At 38.3% G+C, this 13,308-nt stretch overlaps 1 protein-coding gene across 1 annotated transcript; it reads right to left on the bottom strand.

Moving 5' to 3' along the window:
* Positions 1-549: 549 nt before the first annotated feature.
* On the bottom strand, positions 550-12,800 carry LOC134069090 (uncharacterized). Its single transcript, XM_062524947.1, has 18 exons — positions 12,551-12,800; positions 8,839-9,135; positions 6,904-7,035; positions 6,651-6,666; positions 6,319-6,377; positions 6,112-6,139; positions 5,895-5,944; positions 5,777-5,804; positions 4,865-4,914; positions 4,754-4,781; positions 4,499-4,546; positions 3,827-3,876; positions 3,716-3,743; positions 3,505-3,552; positions 3,340-3,398; positions 2,330-2,354; positions 1,681-1,718; positions 550-805 (listed from the first exon to the last, which is right to left on the bottom strand). Exons 1-18 carry the CDS (start codon positions 12,738-12,740, stop codon positions 726-728), a joined length of 1,254 nt encoding a protein of 417 aa, XP_062380931.1. The 5' UTR covers positions 12,741-12,800; the 3' UTR covers positions 550-725.
* Between the last annotated feature and the right edge of the window lie 508 nt (positions 12,801-13,308).

The raw sequence follows: 13,308 nt of genomic DNA, 5'->3' as shown, positions 1-13,308 counted from the left end.
GGCGTAGTCGACATGCAAACACACAGACACATACACACAAAGGCAGGCAAGCAGGCAGACACACACACACACACACACACACACAGACAGACAGACAGACAGACAGACAGACAGACAGACAGACAGACAGACAGACAGACAGACAGACAGACACACACACACACACATATCTTTGACCCACGTTGCGCCTGGTGCACAATAGGGCCTTTCATGTTATTTTCACATGCACAACTGACAGAACGGTGAATTTCACATAAAAACAGAGATGGTAGATGCAACAAGGACTCTCCACTTTCATTTTTGTCTTTTGCCTTTTTTGTGCATTTCTCAAGATACTTCTCGGAAATGAAAGTAAACAACTAGCCACTGAAATAACCTAATAATACAGTACATGCTTGTCATTTTGTGCATTTGCATTACTGTCTGCATGTTTGCTTTCATTTTGGCGACAAAGATTAGACAGGAGACCAGACTCTCTTCTTCGCAGAGTGGGACACGCATTAGGGACACAAATTTTTTTTATTTTTCAGAAGGTAGATGATCAAGAAGTCATGTCAATTACATTGCCAAAGTTGCCCTTCTCTGTGAAGGATCAATGTTATGAAAGGTCTTTAAAGACCAACAGATGAGAGAGCAATGTTGGCACACATGCACAGCAAGATTTGTGCTATATTCAGATTAAACGCTGCTATTAGTATGTGACTGGTGTGATGAAAAAATGTGACTTAGGCATGACCTCCTGTCACAACATGTTCACCAAGGACAGAATCCTCAGGTGGAGGGAGTTCACGTCGTTTCTTCTTTTCTGTGTAAAAGAAACAGGTAAAAACATTATTAGTCAGTGCTGTCTTAAAGACAAACACAATTGTTGGTTGGTCTCTCCATCTGGATAGTGCTAATAATAATGATAATAAAAATAATAAGAATAATAATAATAAGAATAATACTAGTAATAGTAATAGAAACAGTCAGGCTGATTGTCATGAAATATCCATGCAAGGCAGAAACATACCCATACTCATCACAATATTGTTATATGTCATATCCCAACATGGTGGTGTCATCATTTTACTCTTGACATAAAGGGCCAGATGTACGTAGATTAGCGATCGTAACGTTGTTTGCGCCAAGGCCAACACCCGGAAAGCACACGCTATGATACTTCAGTTTACGTCCTATTTACCAATCCTGAAATTCGTTGGGTAATCTGCGCCGTTCTCCGCCCCCTAACGCAATTAGCGAAGGACAACAACTGAATGACACTTCAATCAGAAGCGCAGTTGAATGAAGTTAACATGACAACATTAAAAGGAATCCAAAGTTTAGCGATCATGAAATAATACAATGCATAATGTCAACAAGCAGGAAGATAATGATGAGCAGTAGTTCTACTCAATCTAGGTTTACTTGTGCACGTAGGCTATGGAAGATTTATCAAATCGAACAAGTAAGAAAGTTTAAGCGGATGGCGTGAAAGTGAAAGTAGACGTTTGAAAGGCAAACGAAAGTTAAGGTTGCTTTTGATGTAGCACAAAAAAACAAAACTGGTGGTCTAATTAGCGATTGTGTTGTCTTTGAATGATTCTCTTATACAGTAGATGCATAACAGCAAACCGCACTTAACACCTGCTTTTCCCATAGAAACACACTAATGTCAGGCAGACAGACAGGCAAACATACCTTTATATCGAACATTGGCATATTCCATCTCTGCTGGACTATATAGACAGACAAAAAAAACAGTCATTGTTATATACAGAAGGATAGATAAATAGTGTTTCTTGATGTGTGTCAAGGCCTTGGTAATCCCAAGGAGTTTTATGACCAACAGGAGGACAAGCATGCAAGCTAATAGCTTTTTCAACTGGTTTCATACCCTGGTCACAAAATGGGAAAGACAGTCTGTCTTTTAAAATGACACGCAAACTATACACACAATTCATAATTTGGAAAGCATTTATAAACTATTAGTACATGGCTTGTTAATCATTTGTTAAGTATTACTCCTCAATAAAGTATTTGTACACACAGTTATAAATGCGTATTTTAGATTTAGGCTTATTTACTATGAACAAACCATTTACAGTATAACTGTGTGAACAAATGCTTTACTGATGAGAAAAAAAACTATGAGCAAAACTTTACAAATGATGAGCAAGCCATTTACTAGTAGTTTACATATGTTGAATATGTTATAATTGTGTGTAGTTATTACAAACATGTTACCAAATGACCTTATGCCAAAATTAAAGTGAAGATCTTGTGGTTAAGAGAAATTTGATGCTTTGAAATATAAATCTGCATACAATAGTCATACAAACACACATACCTGCTAGATTTCGGCTTCCTTTTAGCTGTGAATGGGACAAAAACATTTATTTTATTATTTTTCATTTATTCTGTAAAACTTTAATTGACATTTAGAACAGAAAATATGATAGGCCACCACTGACCACTGTAACATGACTTTGAATCAAAAAGGAGAATGTTTACCTACAAACTCAGACTATAAACACAATGAGCAACATCACAACGTGTACACACTAACACAAACAAAGACTGATAAAGAACTGGAAACATATTAAACAAACTAAACAAGATTATCGCCAGCTTCATGCTACATCAGTTATTCGGAAATTTGGAGCTCCAATAAAGGAAAAATGGTTCCTTGGTGTTTTAAGCCCCCAACATTTTCTGGAAGGTGCTAGGGTTAGGCATGAGGGTTAGGGTTAGGATTAGGTGCCTGTATGTGGACGGTGATAGCACTGCCTGGAAGACGATGTTGGGGGCATAAAACACCTTAGAGCAGAAAAATGACTTGCACGCAAAGTCGGGTTGGATTTTACAGTGCTCAGAGACTCGTGCGGAACTATTGCGCCCTGTTTACAAATACATGGATATCTTGAAAACAGAGACTTTTCCCTTCGTTTGTGCCTTTCGTTTACACACAAATTTCAATTTCACCTCTGAAATATAATTCTTTCTAAAAAACTCCAGCAAAAGTGAGATTTAGGAAAACTCTTGTTTCGCGTATGAATGTAAACTGAGAATAATGAAGATAAACAGAGTTTTAGGCAATTTGGAATGCTGGTTAGTATAAACTAAAACTTTTCTGAAAACTGACAAGTGTGCATAACGTTATTTTTGAAAACGAAGAGGGTGACAAGTTTGTTTATGAAAATAGCAGGCCATGTGTAAACGTAGCCTTTGTATACCTGACCTGACATTGTGCAGGATACAGACATGAATAAAGGTCAACAGGAAGTGACATGAGGAGCCGATATGATGGAATACAAAATAAAAGTACAGACAAGGACAAAGGACAAACAAGACCCTTACATCGGGAACGCGTTGATTCACTGTAGACTACATCTGTCTGTTGAGTTTCTTCAGTCACACTGAAGGAGATGGGAAGGAGAAGTATTAAACAGATAAAGAGACAAAGAGAAAATCACAGTTTTTCTTGGGGATTCAAGAGACCATTGATTGTAAATGGATGTTTACCCCATGTGTGATAGATTGCAGTAGACTTCATCTGTTTGCTGACTCTCACTTGAGAGAAGATAGAGGAGAGATGGAGAGGTGGAGAGAGAAATAGGTAAAAACAGAGGTGAGATCATAGACTATAGCCTAAAGTCTATGGGTGAGACAGTCAATGATGGCGAAAATCTGTATAATGGATGATATATGCAGACATATGTGCAAATGAACATACCTGCTATGAGTTTTACGTTTCTTTTTAGCTGTGAACGGAACACACGAAATGAGTGTTATTCTGTAAAACATAAACTCATATAAAGAACATGGAATCTGAAAGAGCTCACACCTTTAGTATGCCTTGGTCTACTGAAGTCTTCATCTGTCGGCTCACTCTCACTTGAGAGAAGATAGAGGAGAGTGAGGAGGAGAGAGACATAATGAAATAGGTAAAAACAGAGGTGAGACAGTCAATAATGCCCTCCATAAGTATTGAAAAACATGCTAAAGTTTATTATAAAGAGGAATATAAAATCATATTTAGAAAATTGATCGTAATGCCTTAAATTTTAAAAATGAGGAAATATCCAACATTAATTTTCTTTGTGAATGAATAATGTATTTGTAAATGAATAAATGTCTTCCTTAAAATACAGGGGTCAACCGGTTCGATCCCCAACCAGTCCACTGCTGAAGTACCCATGAGCAAGGCACCTAATCCCTCACTACTCCCCGAGCGCCGCTCTTGGACAGGCAGCTCACTATGTGCTCACTAATTCACGAATTGGAATAAATGCAGAGACCAAATTTCCCTCACGGGATCAAAAATGTATATATCCTTATACTTCATTTTCGGTTATAATTTAAATGTTTAATCACTGCAACTCTCTGTTTGTATAACTACTTTTCTCCAATACATTTCAACTAATTTATCTACTTACAGGACAAACTGTCATTACTAGCATTAAATGTATGGTTGCTATGGCCAAAGGTCAGTCCTTAGTTCTAAATGGATGTTTACCTCATGTGTGTTAGATTGCAGTAGACTTCATCTGTTTGCTGACTCTCACTTGAGAGAAGATAGAGGAGAGTGAGGTGGAGAGAGAAATAGGTAAAAACAAAGGTGAGATCATAGACTATAGCCTATGGGTCTATGGGTGGGACAGTCAATAATGGCGAAAATCTGCGAAATGGATGATACAATGCCCTCCATATTGAAAAACATGCTGGAAATGTATGATACTGTAAATGCAGACGTATGTGCAAATTAACATACCTGCTACGAGATTTACGTTTCTTTTTAGCTGTGAACGGAACACAAGAAAATAGTGTTATTCTGTAAAACATAAACTCACATAAAGAGCATGGCGTCTGAAAGAGTTCACACCTTTAGTATGTGTTGGTCTACTGAAGTCTTCATCTGTCTGCTCACTCTCACTTGAGAGAAGATAGAGGAAAGCGAGGAGGAGAGAGCCATGAAATAGGTAAAAACAGAGGTGAGGTCAGTCAATAATGGTGAACATCTGCATAATGGATGATACAATGCCCTCCATCAGTATTGAAAAACATGCTAAAGTTGACTATAAAGGGGAATATAAAATCATATTTTGGAAATAGATTTGAATGCTTTAAATAACAGAAATGAGGAAATATCTAACCTTTACGGACATCAATTGTATTTGTGAATGAATAATGCATTGTAAATAAAGCAATGTTTTCCTTAAAATACAGGGGTCATTGGGACCCCTATGGTGAATTTAGGTAACAGGTAAAGATTCATCTATGTTTGGATAACTTATTTGTACTTAATGTAAAATTCAAATATTCATGACAGTCAAAAGAAGTTATGTTCCTGCAAAGTAACGTTATGTTAGCGCATATGGAGGAGGTGGGTCATCGAATTGAAAAGGTAAAGAATTGGTTGGGAAATAAAAACGGTGAGTAATCATTGCTAACATTAGCCATGTGCATTATCAGAGTCCGTTTCTCTATCAGTATGCTGAAACGCTGAAGAAAACAACATTAGCTGTTGCCATCGGAAGCTGTAGCAGCCTATGTTCCTACTGGACCCTGCAGCCTAACTGGCAACCGCAACTCAGCGGGGAGGGGATACACCGCTCTACCGTATTTTGAAAGTAATTGCAGTAACAGTTTTAGCCAAAATCCTACATACGGTTCCTTTATGATCAATTTCCGAAAGATTATTTTATATCCCTCTTTAGAGTCAACTAACCGCGTTGCAATACTTATGGAGGGCACTTCATATGCAGACATACTGTATTTATGCAAATTACCATACCTGCTATGAGATTTAGGTGTCTTTTTAGCTGTGAATGTACAGTAACACAAGAGATTAGCGTTACTCTGTAAAACATACTAACTCACAGAAAGAGCATGGAATTTGAAAGAGCTCACACCTTTAGTATCTGTTGGTCTGCTGAAGACTTCATCCGTCTGCTGGGCCGCACTAGAGAGAAGATAATGAAGAATGAGATGGAAAGAGACATAGTTAAAGAAAAGAAGAAATAAGGAAAGTGTCATGGTATGTTTCATGGTATTGTGATTCGAAGGGCCATTCAGCTGAGTCCTGAAGTCTATTTTCACTTTTAGCATATTCCACCCACAGTCATGTACCTGTTACTTGGTTCAGGCTCGCTGTTACCTGTGAACAGAACAGAAAGATTATAACAAGATTAGAACATAACATATCTGAATATAAACATTATTAGCTATCAACTCATCGGTTATGACCTCATCAGTCATTGTCTTTGTTCCAAATTAAATGTAAAAAAACAAACAAAACAGAAAAAGTATGAAGTGTACTGTAAGTTAAACAGTTACTTTGCGCAAGTCTTGGGTCGCTGTAGATTACTCCTGGTACCTGAGTTTCCTCTATTTGTCTGTATTGGAGGGGAGAAGAGAGAGAGAGAAAGATTATAGATAAAACAACAGTAATCACACGTTTATGGAATTCCACATTTGTTTTCCAGCTATTGCTTCAACCTGTCACAGTGTGATGATGTGGATGTTGCGATACAGCATGTGATGATGTGGATGTTGTGATACAGTGTGATGATGTGGATGTTGTGATACGATGTGTGATGATGTGGATGTTGTGATATGATGTGTGATGATGTGGATGTTGTGATATGATACCAAGTTAATATTCTTACCGTTTTGACAGCAAACCTGTTTACAAAAGAGAAAAGAAATGAATGGCATGAGAGAAATATATGGCCATACCCTTCTGACACTGATAGCATATCTGTTATGCATATCCCATATCAGATTATAGAAGTTACAGATAAATTGACATGTGGAGTGGGAACAGGAATAAGAGCCTTTGATCAATAAATAATGATTATTCTACCACAAAATTCATTCAATGAAAATAAAGAGCAGTTTGCACTCATCAGCATAACTTACGGCTTCTGTAGAAGCAGGGCACGGCTCCAAGCACGCACAGCAAAATTACAGGAATGGTAACCAATATAATCCATTTCAATGTCAGAGAAGGGGTGTTTTGAGATGATTTCTCCTGCTTTGAGTCTGGAGAGACTTTCAGAACATTCAGACAAAGCGACAGTTTCAAATTCAGTAAAGTAATTTCAAGAAAATAAAGGGTTGGCAGAATCCCTCAGCAAAATCAAAAATTTAGATCATATTCATATAAAATCAATTCCTATTATTATTATTATTATTATTATTATTATTAATAAGCTATTTTTAAGTGACCCTTAGGGAGCAAGACTGTCTTTTCAGCAGTTTCTCCTGAAGAAATTAGACATGCGGGAGTAGATGTGTTGATGAGGTTGGTTTGATCTGGGGGGAACAATTCCCAGTGATTTTTGGTAAGGCATACAACCCTAGAACTGATAAGGTAAACCATGTACAGTAGAAGTTGATACTTACGTTAACAATATTAGGCCTATACATCTTTATACATAACAAAGTTTTCAAGAATTGCATTTGAATATCACAAGAATCAGCTAAAGCCATGCTTACATTGTACGATTTTGCAAAGATTTGGAAAATATTTTTGAAACATTACAGTCTCAGACCCTCTCACATCTAAAGACAAGTCAGAGTTTTAAGTCACAAACTAGTCACAGACTATGATTTTGCAAAGACTTGCAATAATATATGTTTGATATTGTCATAATGGGAATCTAGAAAAAGACTGACTCTGACTGATTTAAAACCGCTAAGATTGGCACCTTACAGTACACCAAACAGTCTAGTCGACAGGAGCCCACTGCGATTCCAGTACAACTTCCATGATTTCTGTCCAACTTTGGAAATGTAGTTGTCGACTATGAAAACAGACCAAAATTGTACAATGTAAGGCGGCCTTAAGTAAGCTTTATCTGCCATTTCATGACTATACATCTTAACACTGAATAAGCAGAGCTTCAACATTGGCATTAGCTAAATCTAGACAACCTAGCGGCAGCAAATGTAATTGAGCTTAGGAGCTGAGAAACTGAGAAACGGACGGGCCAATCGCAGCGTGTATAGAGTCGGTGGGCGGGCTTAACATAATGGTGACTGACATGTGACCAGAAGTTGCGACGGTAACGCATCCTGCTATTTAAAAACAGGAAGATGATTCGTTCAGCGTTATCCTAATGTGTGGAGATGGAATGTTACGCATCCTATGATTCGGATGATGATGAAACGATGATTCGTTTAGCATTATCCTATTGCGGAGAGGGAATTTGAAAGACAACTGTTTATCCCACCCCTGCGATTGAGCCCTGCTTACGGTGAGTTTCCAGACCTACATCTTGATGTGGGTCTGGCTGGTCAGGCTACATTGTCATAGCTTTTTATCATATTTTGTTTAGTTTTTTTGGCCATTTTATGCCTTTGTCTATGCCTTAAGTAATTAAGGCAGTGGTGTGTATTTGTGCTGTATGTGTCTCTTGTGTGTCTTGTATTGATGTCTGTATCTATGCCATCTTATGCTGTGCTGCAAAACAAATTGCCTTTTTTAAGGACATTAACATTTTCTATCTATCTATCTTTATTAACAGTGACAGTGGAGAAAGACAGGAAGCGAATGGGAGAGAGAGCAGGGGCAGGATCTGGAGAGGACCACGGGGCGGGAATTGAACCCGGGTCGCTGGCGTGCTGTGCAGGTGCCCCAGCCAGTTGCGCCACGGCTGGGGCCTTTTTATCATATTTTGTAACAGAAATGACAGCTATGAATCAACAAAACCCTTCTTAGTCTATGTACTGTAAGTGCTATCAAAGTGTCACTGAAGAATTATTCAACAGAGCTCTCAAGCTTTACAGGGTCTGGCTCATGGCCTATTCGAACTGTTTTGGTCAGACTGATAAAGTTAAATATGAATTTACCTGTGACTTGGATGATGATGGAGTTTTCGGAGCTTGTCAAAGTCACGTTGCCAGGAAGATGTTTCTTTATTGAGTACACACAGCTGTAATTGCCTGAGTCTTCTCCCCCAACTTGCTTGAGTGTAAATTTGGTTCCCTCAGCCTGAGCTACTGTCATGTCGACTCCAGTCCCATTCTTGCAAAGGTACATGTACAATGTTTTCTGGGTTCTGGCCTTGGAAATAGTACATATCACATCCATATTTTCACCCTCAGATACATTAAGGGTTTCTACGAAAATCTGAGCCATCATAAAGTCTGAAACATATGAACAACATATCTATTTTACAAATGAGTTAAATTGTTAAAATGTAAAGACTGATGAAGTTGTCCAATTGACAGCAAACTAATTCTATAGCCACTGACTGGTACACTTTTAAAACAAATGTGTTTGAAAAAAAAAAGAAGCTCTGTGTTATGTGTGGGGCAGTACATGTAGCTGGGTTCATCAGATGTGTTTCGACATGTATAGTTCAAAAGCTGAAGCCGCATAATATATTTTAAGCATTAACATCTAAAAATTGTTATGTGTGGGGCAGTTAGCTGAATTCACGTATGTCTTTTGACATGGGTACTGTAAGGCAAAAAATGAAACCTGAAAATGAAAAAAAATATGGTTTTTATTTAGGCTGCTTAGGCTGCGTAAAGCAAAGGCCTTGAGGCAGACTTCCAGGCAAGAACTATTTGTTACGTGTGTTTTATTGTGAGACCAGAGAGACATATGGGTTTTGTTTCTAGCGGCACCGGTAGGCTATTAAAAGCAGTAGTTTTCGGTTTAGTTTGGGGTTTAAGACTGATGGGCACTGAAATATGGGGGGTATTTGAAGGTTCACTATTAAGTTTCATGTTGTTGAAAGGGATTTCCACCCGCTGTTTGCAGGAGGCCCTTTGATTGGCTTTAGGTCAGGTTTAGCTGTAGGTTAACATCAGAAACGGCAATATTATATATATATAAAGAATGCTATTACTTAGTAATATGATTTGAAAATGTCTGCCCCTATCTGACACACTAACATGCATTTCACATGCATTAAAGACAGTTTAGGCAGACAAAATACATAGTCTTACCCACATCGATTCGTAAAGGCTGGAATGCACTCAGAGCCATGGAATGTGGGAATAGTGCTCAGCATAGTTTGTCCATAGTTGGGCTGAAGTGTGGCGATTAATGGGCTATTATTTTTGCTCCTTGTGTAATGTTCTATTTAATTCGTGACAATTGATTGACTGACTGATTTAATGTTATAAATAGCATACTGGATAAGATTAGGGCAGATTCAGGTTTCCACAAAAGTAGCCTACTATTTCATGATATATTTCAACATTATTTGTGTTTTATTAAAATGTACTTTACATTTCCAACGTTTTTTGGCACTTATAGCGCATTTAGCCACAAGAGTCATAAAAATCACGTTCAACTTTGTGCGCAGCTGTGTGTTAAACTCCAAAACCTCCATTTTAAGGAGCACGGTTTTAAAGCGTAGCACAGCTAGCGCAATGCTAACCGACAGAGCAGTTGGCCCTTTATGTTTTTCACTTAGCGGTGTAATGACAAGGTATGGCCACGTGGTGGCAATCTGAATATAGTTTAGGTTCAAATGTCTGACAACCTAGGAAGAACAATACAGGCGGAGGTCTGCACTCTCTGAGTGCTTTTCTAGCTGACCATGAGACCACGGTGAAGTTAATTTTACTTTGTCAATGACTTCAAATAATAGACTAGTGCAGATGTGTGTGCTATACTCTGCTAAGTTTAACAGTTTAGTGGAATACCTGTTCCATACAGTGAGATTACATTCAAACAGACTGTTTGAAGTTGCTCTGCTTGCTTTTAAAGTCTAACTGCACCCTAAAATATGTTTTTTTGAGCTGTTGATTGATTGATTGAAATTACTCATAAGTGGTGAACTACACTATTACCAGGGTTTGACAAAAAACGTGTTTCCCGAGAAAAGAGACATTTCGTATGATTCTGTATTGGAGATAGCTCACCGCGCCTTCTACAGGTTGAAACATGCCATGCCATTTTGGTCCAAAATGCTTCTGGAATGCTGACGTAGTCCTGCACTTTTCTGGCAAGTCTACGTCGCCGGGTAGTTACAAATTAGGAATGAAACGCCCCAACACCTGCTGCCCTGATTAGCCTACCTGTAATAAGCCATGTCTGCAGCACTCATTCCCAGATTGACACAAAATCACCATGGTTATTTCAGAATGTCCCGCCCATTTTGAAAGCCTTTTTCAGAAATGTGGGTGGAGTTATGGGGTGCAGTTAAACTTTAAAGGGAATGACAGATGTCATTCTCATTGGTTTAAAAGGATTACGCCCAAAACACACCCAAGAAACAAAAGGCCAATCTTCTTGCGCTGGACGTTTGATAACATCTCATAACCGAACCACACCCAGTGTTGACTGGACAAATTATTAAATTATTCGCTAGTGACCATGAGTTTTAGATCGACAAAATATAGCTCACATTGTGTTGTTCCTATCTGGACACAGATATGTGTACTAACAGACAATGCAAGTTGTGTTGTTTTCAACACATTTGTTTTAAGAGTGTGTCTGTGATAAAGCCTATTAAAAAGAGTTTCAATGATCCCACTTATATGAGAATGTTTTATTCTTGTTTTATTGAGTGTGTTGTAATTTTCCCTTTTTTTCTGCTGGTTTGGGTTATTGTTAGTGAAAAACCAGAACAGACTGGAGGGTATTGTTAGTTTGTGTAGCAAGATTTCAGCTAATTCAATGACCAATCCAAACTGCACAGAATTAGGATCACAAAAAGGCCCAACCAATCACTGCTCACCCTAGCCACCACCACCAGTCCAGTGAGTTCAGACTACTATCTTCTGGGTATGGATGCACTATTAGGCGCAGACTGGTAGTGGCACATTAGCAGTTTTCATGGTCGATTGCAGTCTTCCGAGGGCAGTGATCATTCCTCTACAGATACAGCAACATGGCTGGTGTGTGTGTGTGTGTGCATTACATGTATGAGAGAATTTACATTACAAGCCTCAAGTTTCCTGTTTTCCCCCAACAAGCTAATTGCATTGCAAGTTACACTTTTTACATGTTGCGACAAGCTCCCTGGGATGCAATTGCATGTTGCTTTGAAGTCAAACAGCGCCACACATTGATGATCAGTACAGGCTATTTGAAATTTGTTGCATTGCTATATGCCAATTAAATCATCATGATTTAAGTAAATATTTAATCATCATGTTAGATAGTCCCCAACAATGTCTGGTAGGCTCTAGGTAACATTTCTAACAAGGACATACAGGGAAAGGTCAGAGGAAGAAGCCCCTGTAGGGACCCATGGTAAATGTTTATCTTCTGAGTATTTCCCAGACTGTATTTTGTTGCCAGTCCGCCCTACTAAGCCAAGATGCTACCACTATTGCCTCCCAGGACAACGTTCCGAAGTCTCATCTTGACCTAATCTGGATATTTTATGTGTTTCTGCTTTTTAGTTGTTTTGATTCTCTTGAAACAGTTGTGCTGTATGCAATCCAATTAAGTTGAGTGTGTTTAACAGCTACTGTAGCTGTGTAACTAATTCCACTCATAAAAACTACCCTTATCTTGACCTTGGATTTGAGTATCCCATCACAGAAACATGGTTTTGATTAAACAGGCCATGAAAGCATGAAAATTACACTTTACCTTTGACTTGGATGAAAATGGAGTTGTTCCCAACAGCAGTCGCTGTATTAGGTGTATATTTAACTTCTGAGTACACACAACTGTAATTCCCAGAGTCTGCTTTCTTCACACTGGGAAAGGTAAATGTAGTCTCTTCTGATTTATGAAGCATTTCCAGTCTCTTTATGACTCCATTCTGGCAGAGATACATGTGTAGGCCACCACGACTTTTTGCATAAAACGTACACTTCAGATACAAATGATCCCCCGCTAAAACATCAGTCGCACTTGCAAAGATTTCAGCAGGATGTACATCTGAAATTATAGGGGAAAGCTTTCAGGATCCATGAATATACAGTACAAATAATTTAGATGAACTAATCACATTTCACATACCTGTCAGAGATGATCTGTCCAAAGCACATGAAGATGCTTTATTGAAGAGGAACCATTGATTAGAATTACACATTTGACTTCAAAATATACTGTTAATGTGGTATTTTTGGTCAAATTTTAAAAATTGACTATGAATTGTGATAGCTTGTGTCATTCTACTTAATTGTTAACTGCCTCACATGACATATTTTATAGCATATTCCATCTTGATTGGTTGAGTTTCACTCACCGATCATAAGAAGTAGGAGCTGCATTGCTGAGACATGCAGAGCTGAAGAAATTGATCTGAGCACAGGTGCCTCGCTGAGTAACACTGAAGGAGACTCAGTTTTAGCCATTAAGGTCACAGTGAAGTCACCAGAAATATCACAGATAGGAAGTGG

Source organism: Sardina pilchardus, chromosome 21 (genome assembly GCF_963854185.1).
Source record: "Sardina pilchardus chromosome 21, fSarPil1.1, whole genome shotgun sequence".
NCBI lineage: Eukaryota > Metazoa > Chordata > Actinopteri > Clupeiformes > Clupeidae > Sardina > Sardina pilchardus.
This window is presented reverse-complemented; position numbering and strand designations above follow the sequence as displayed.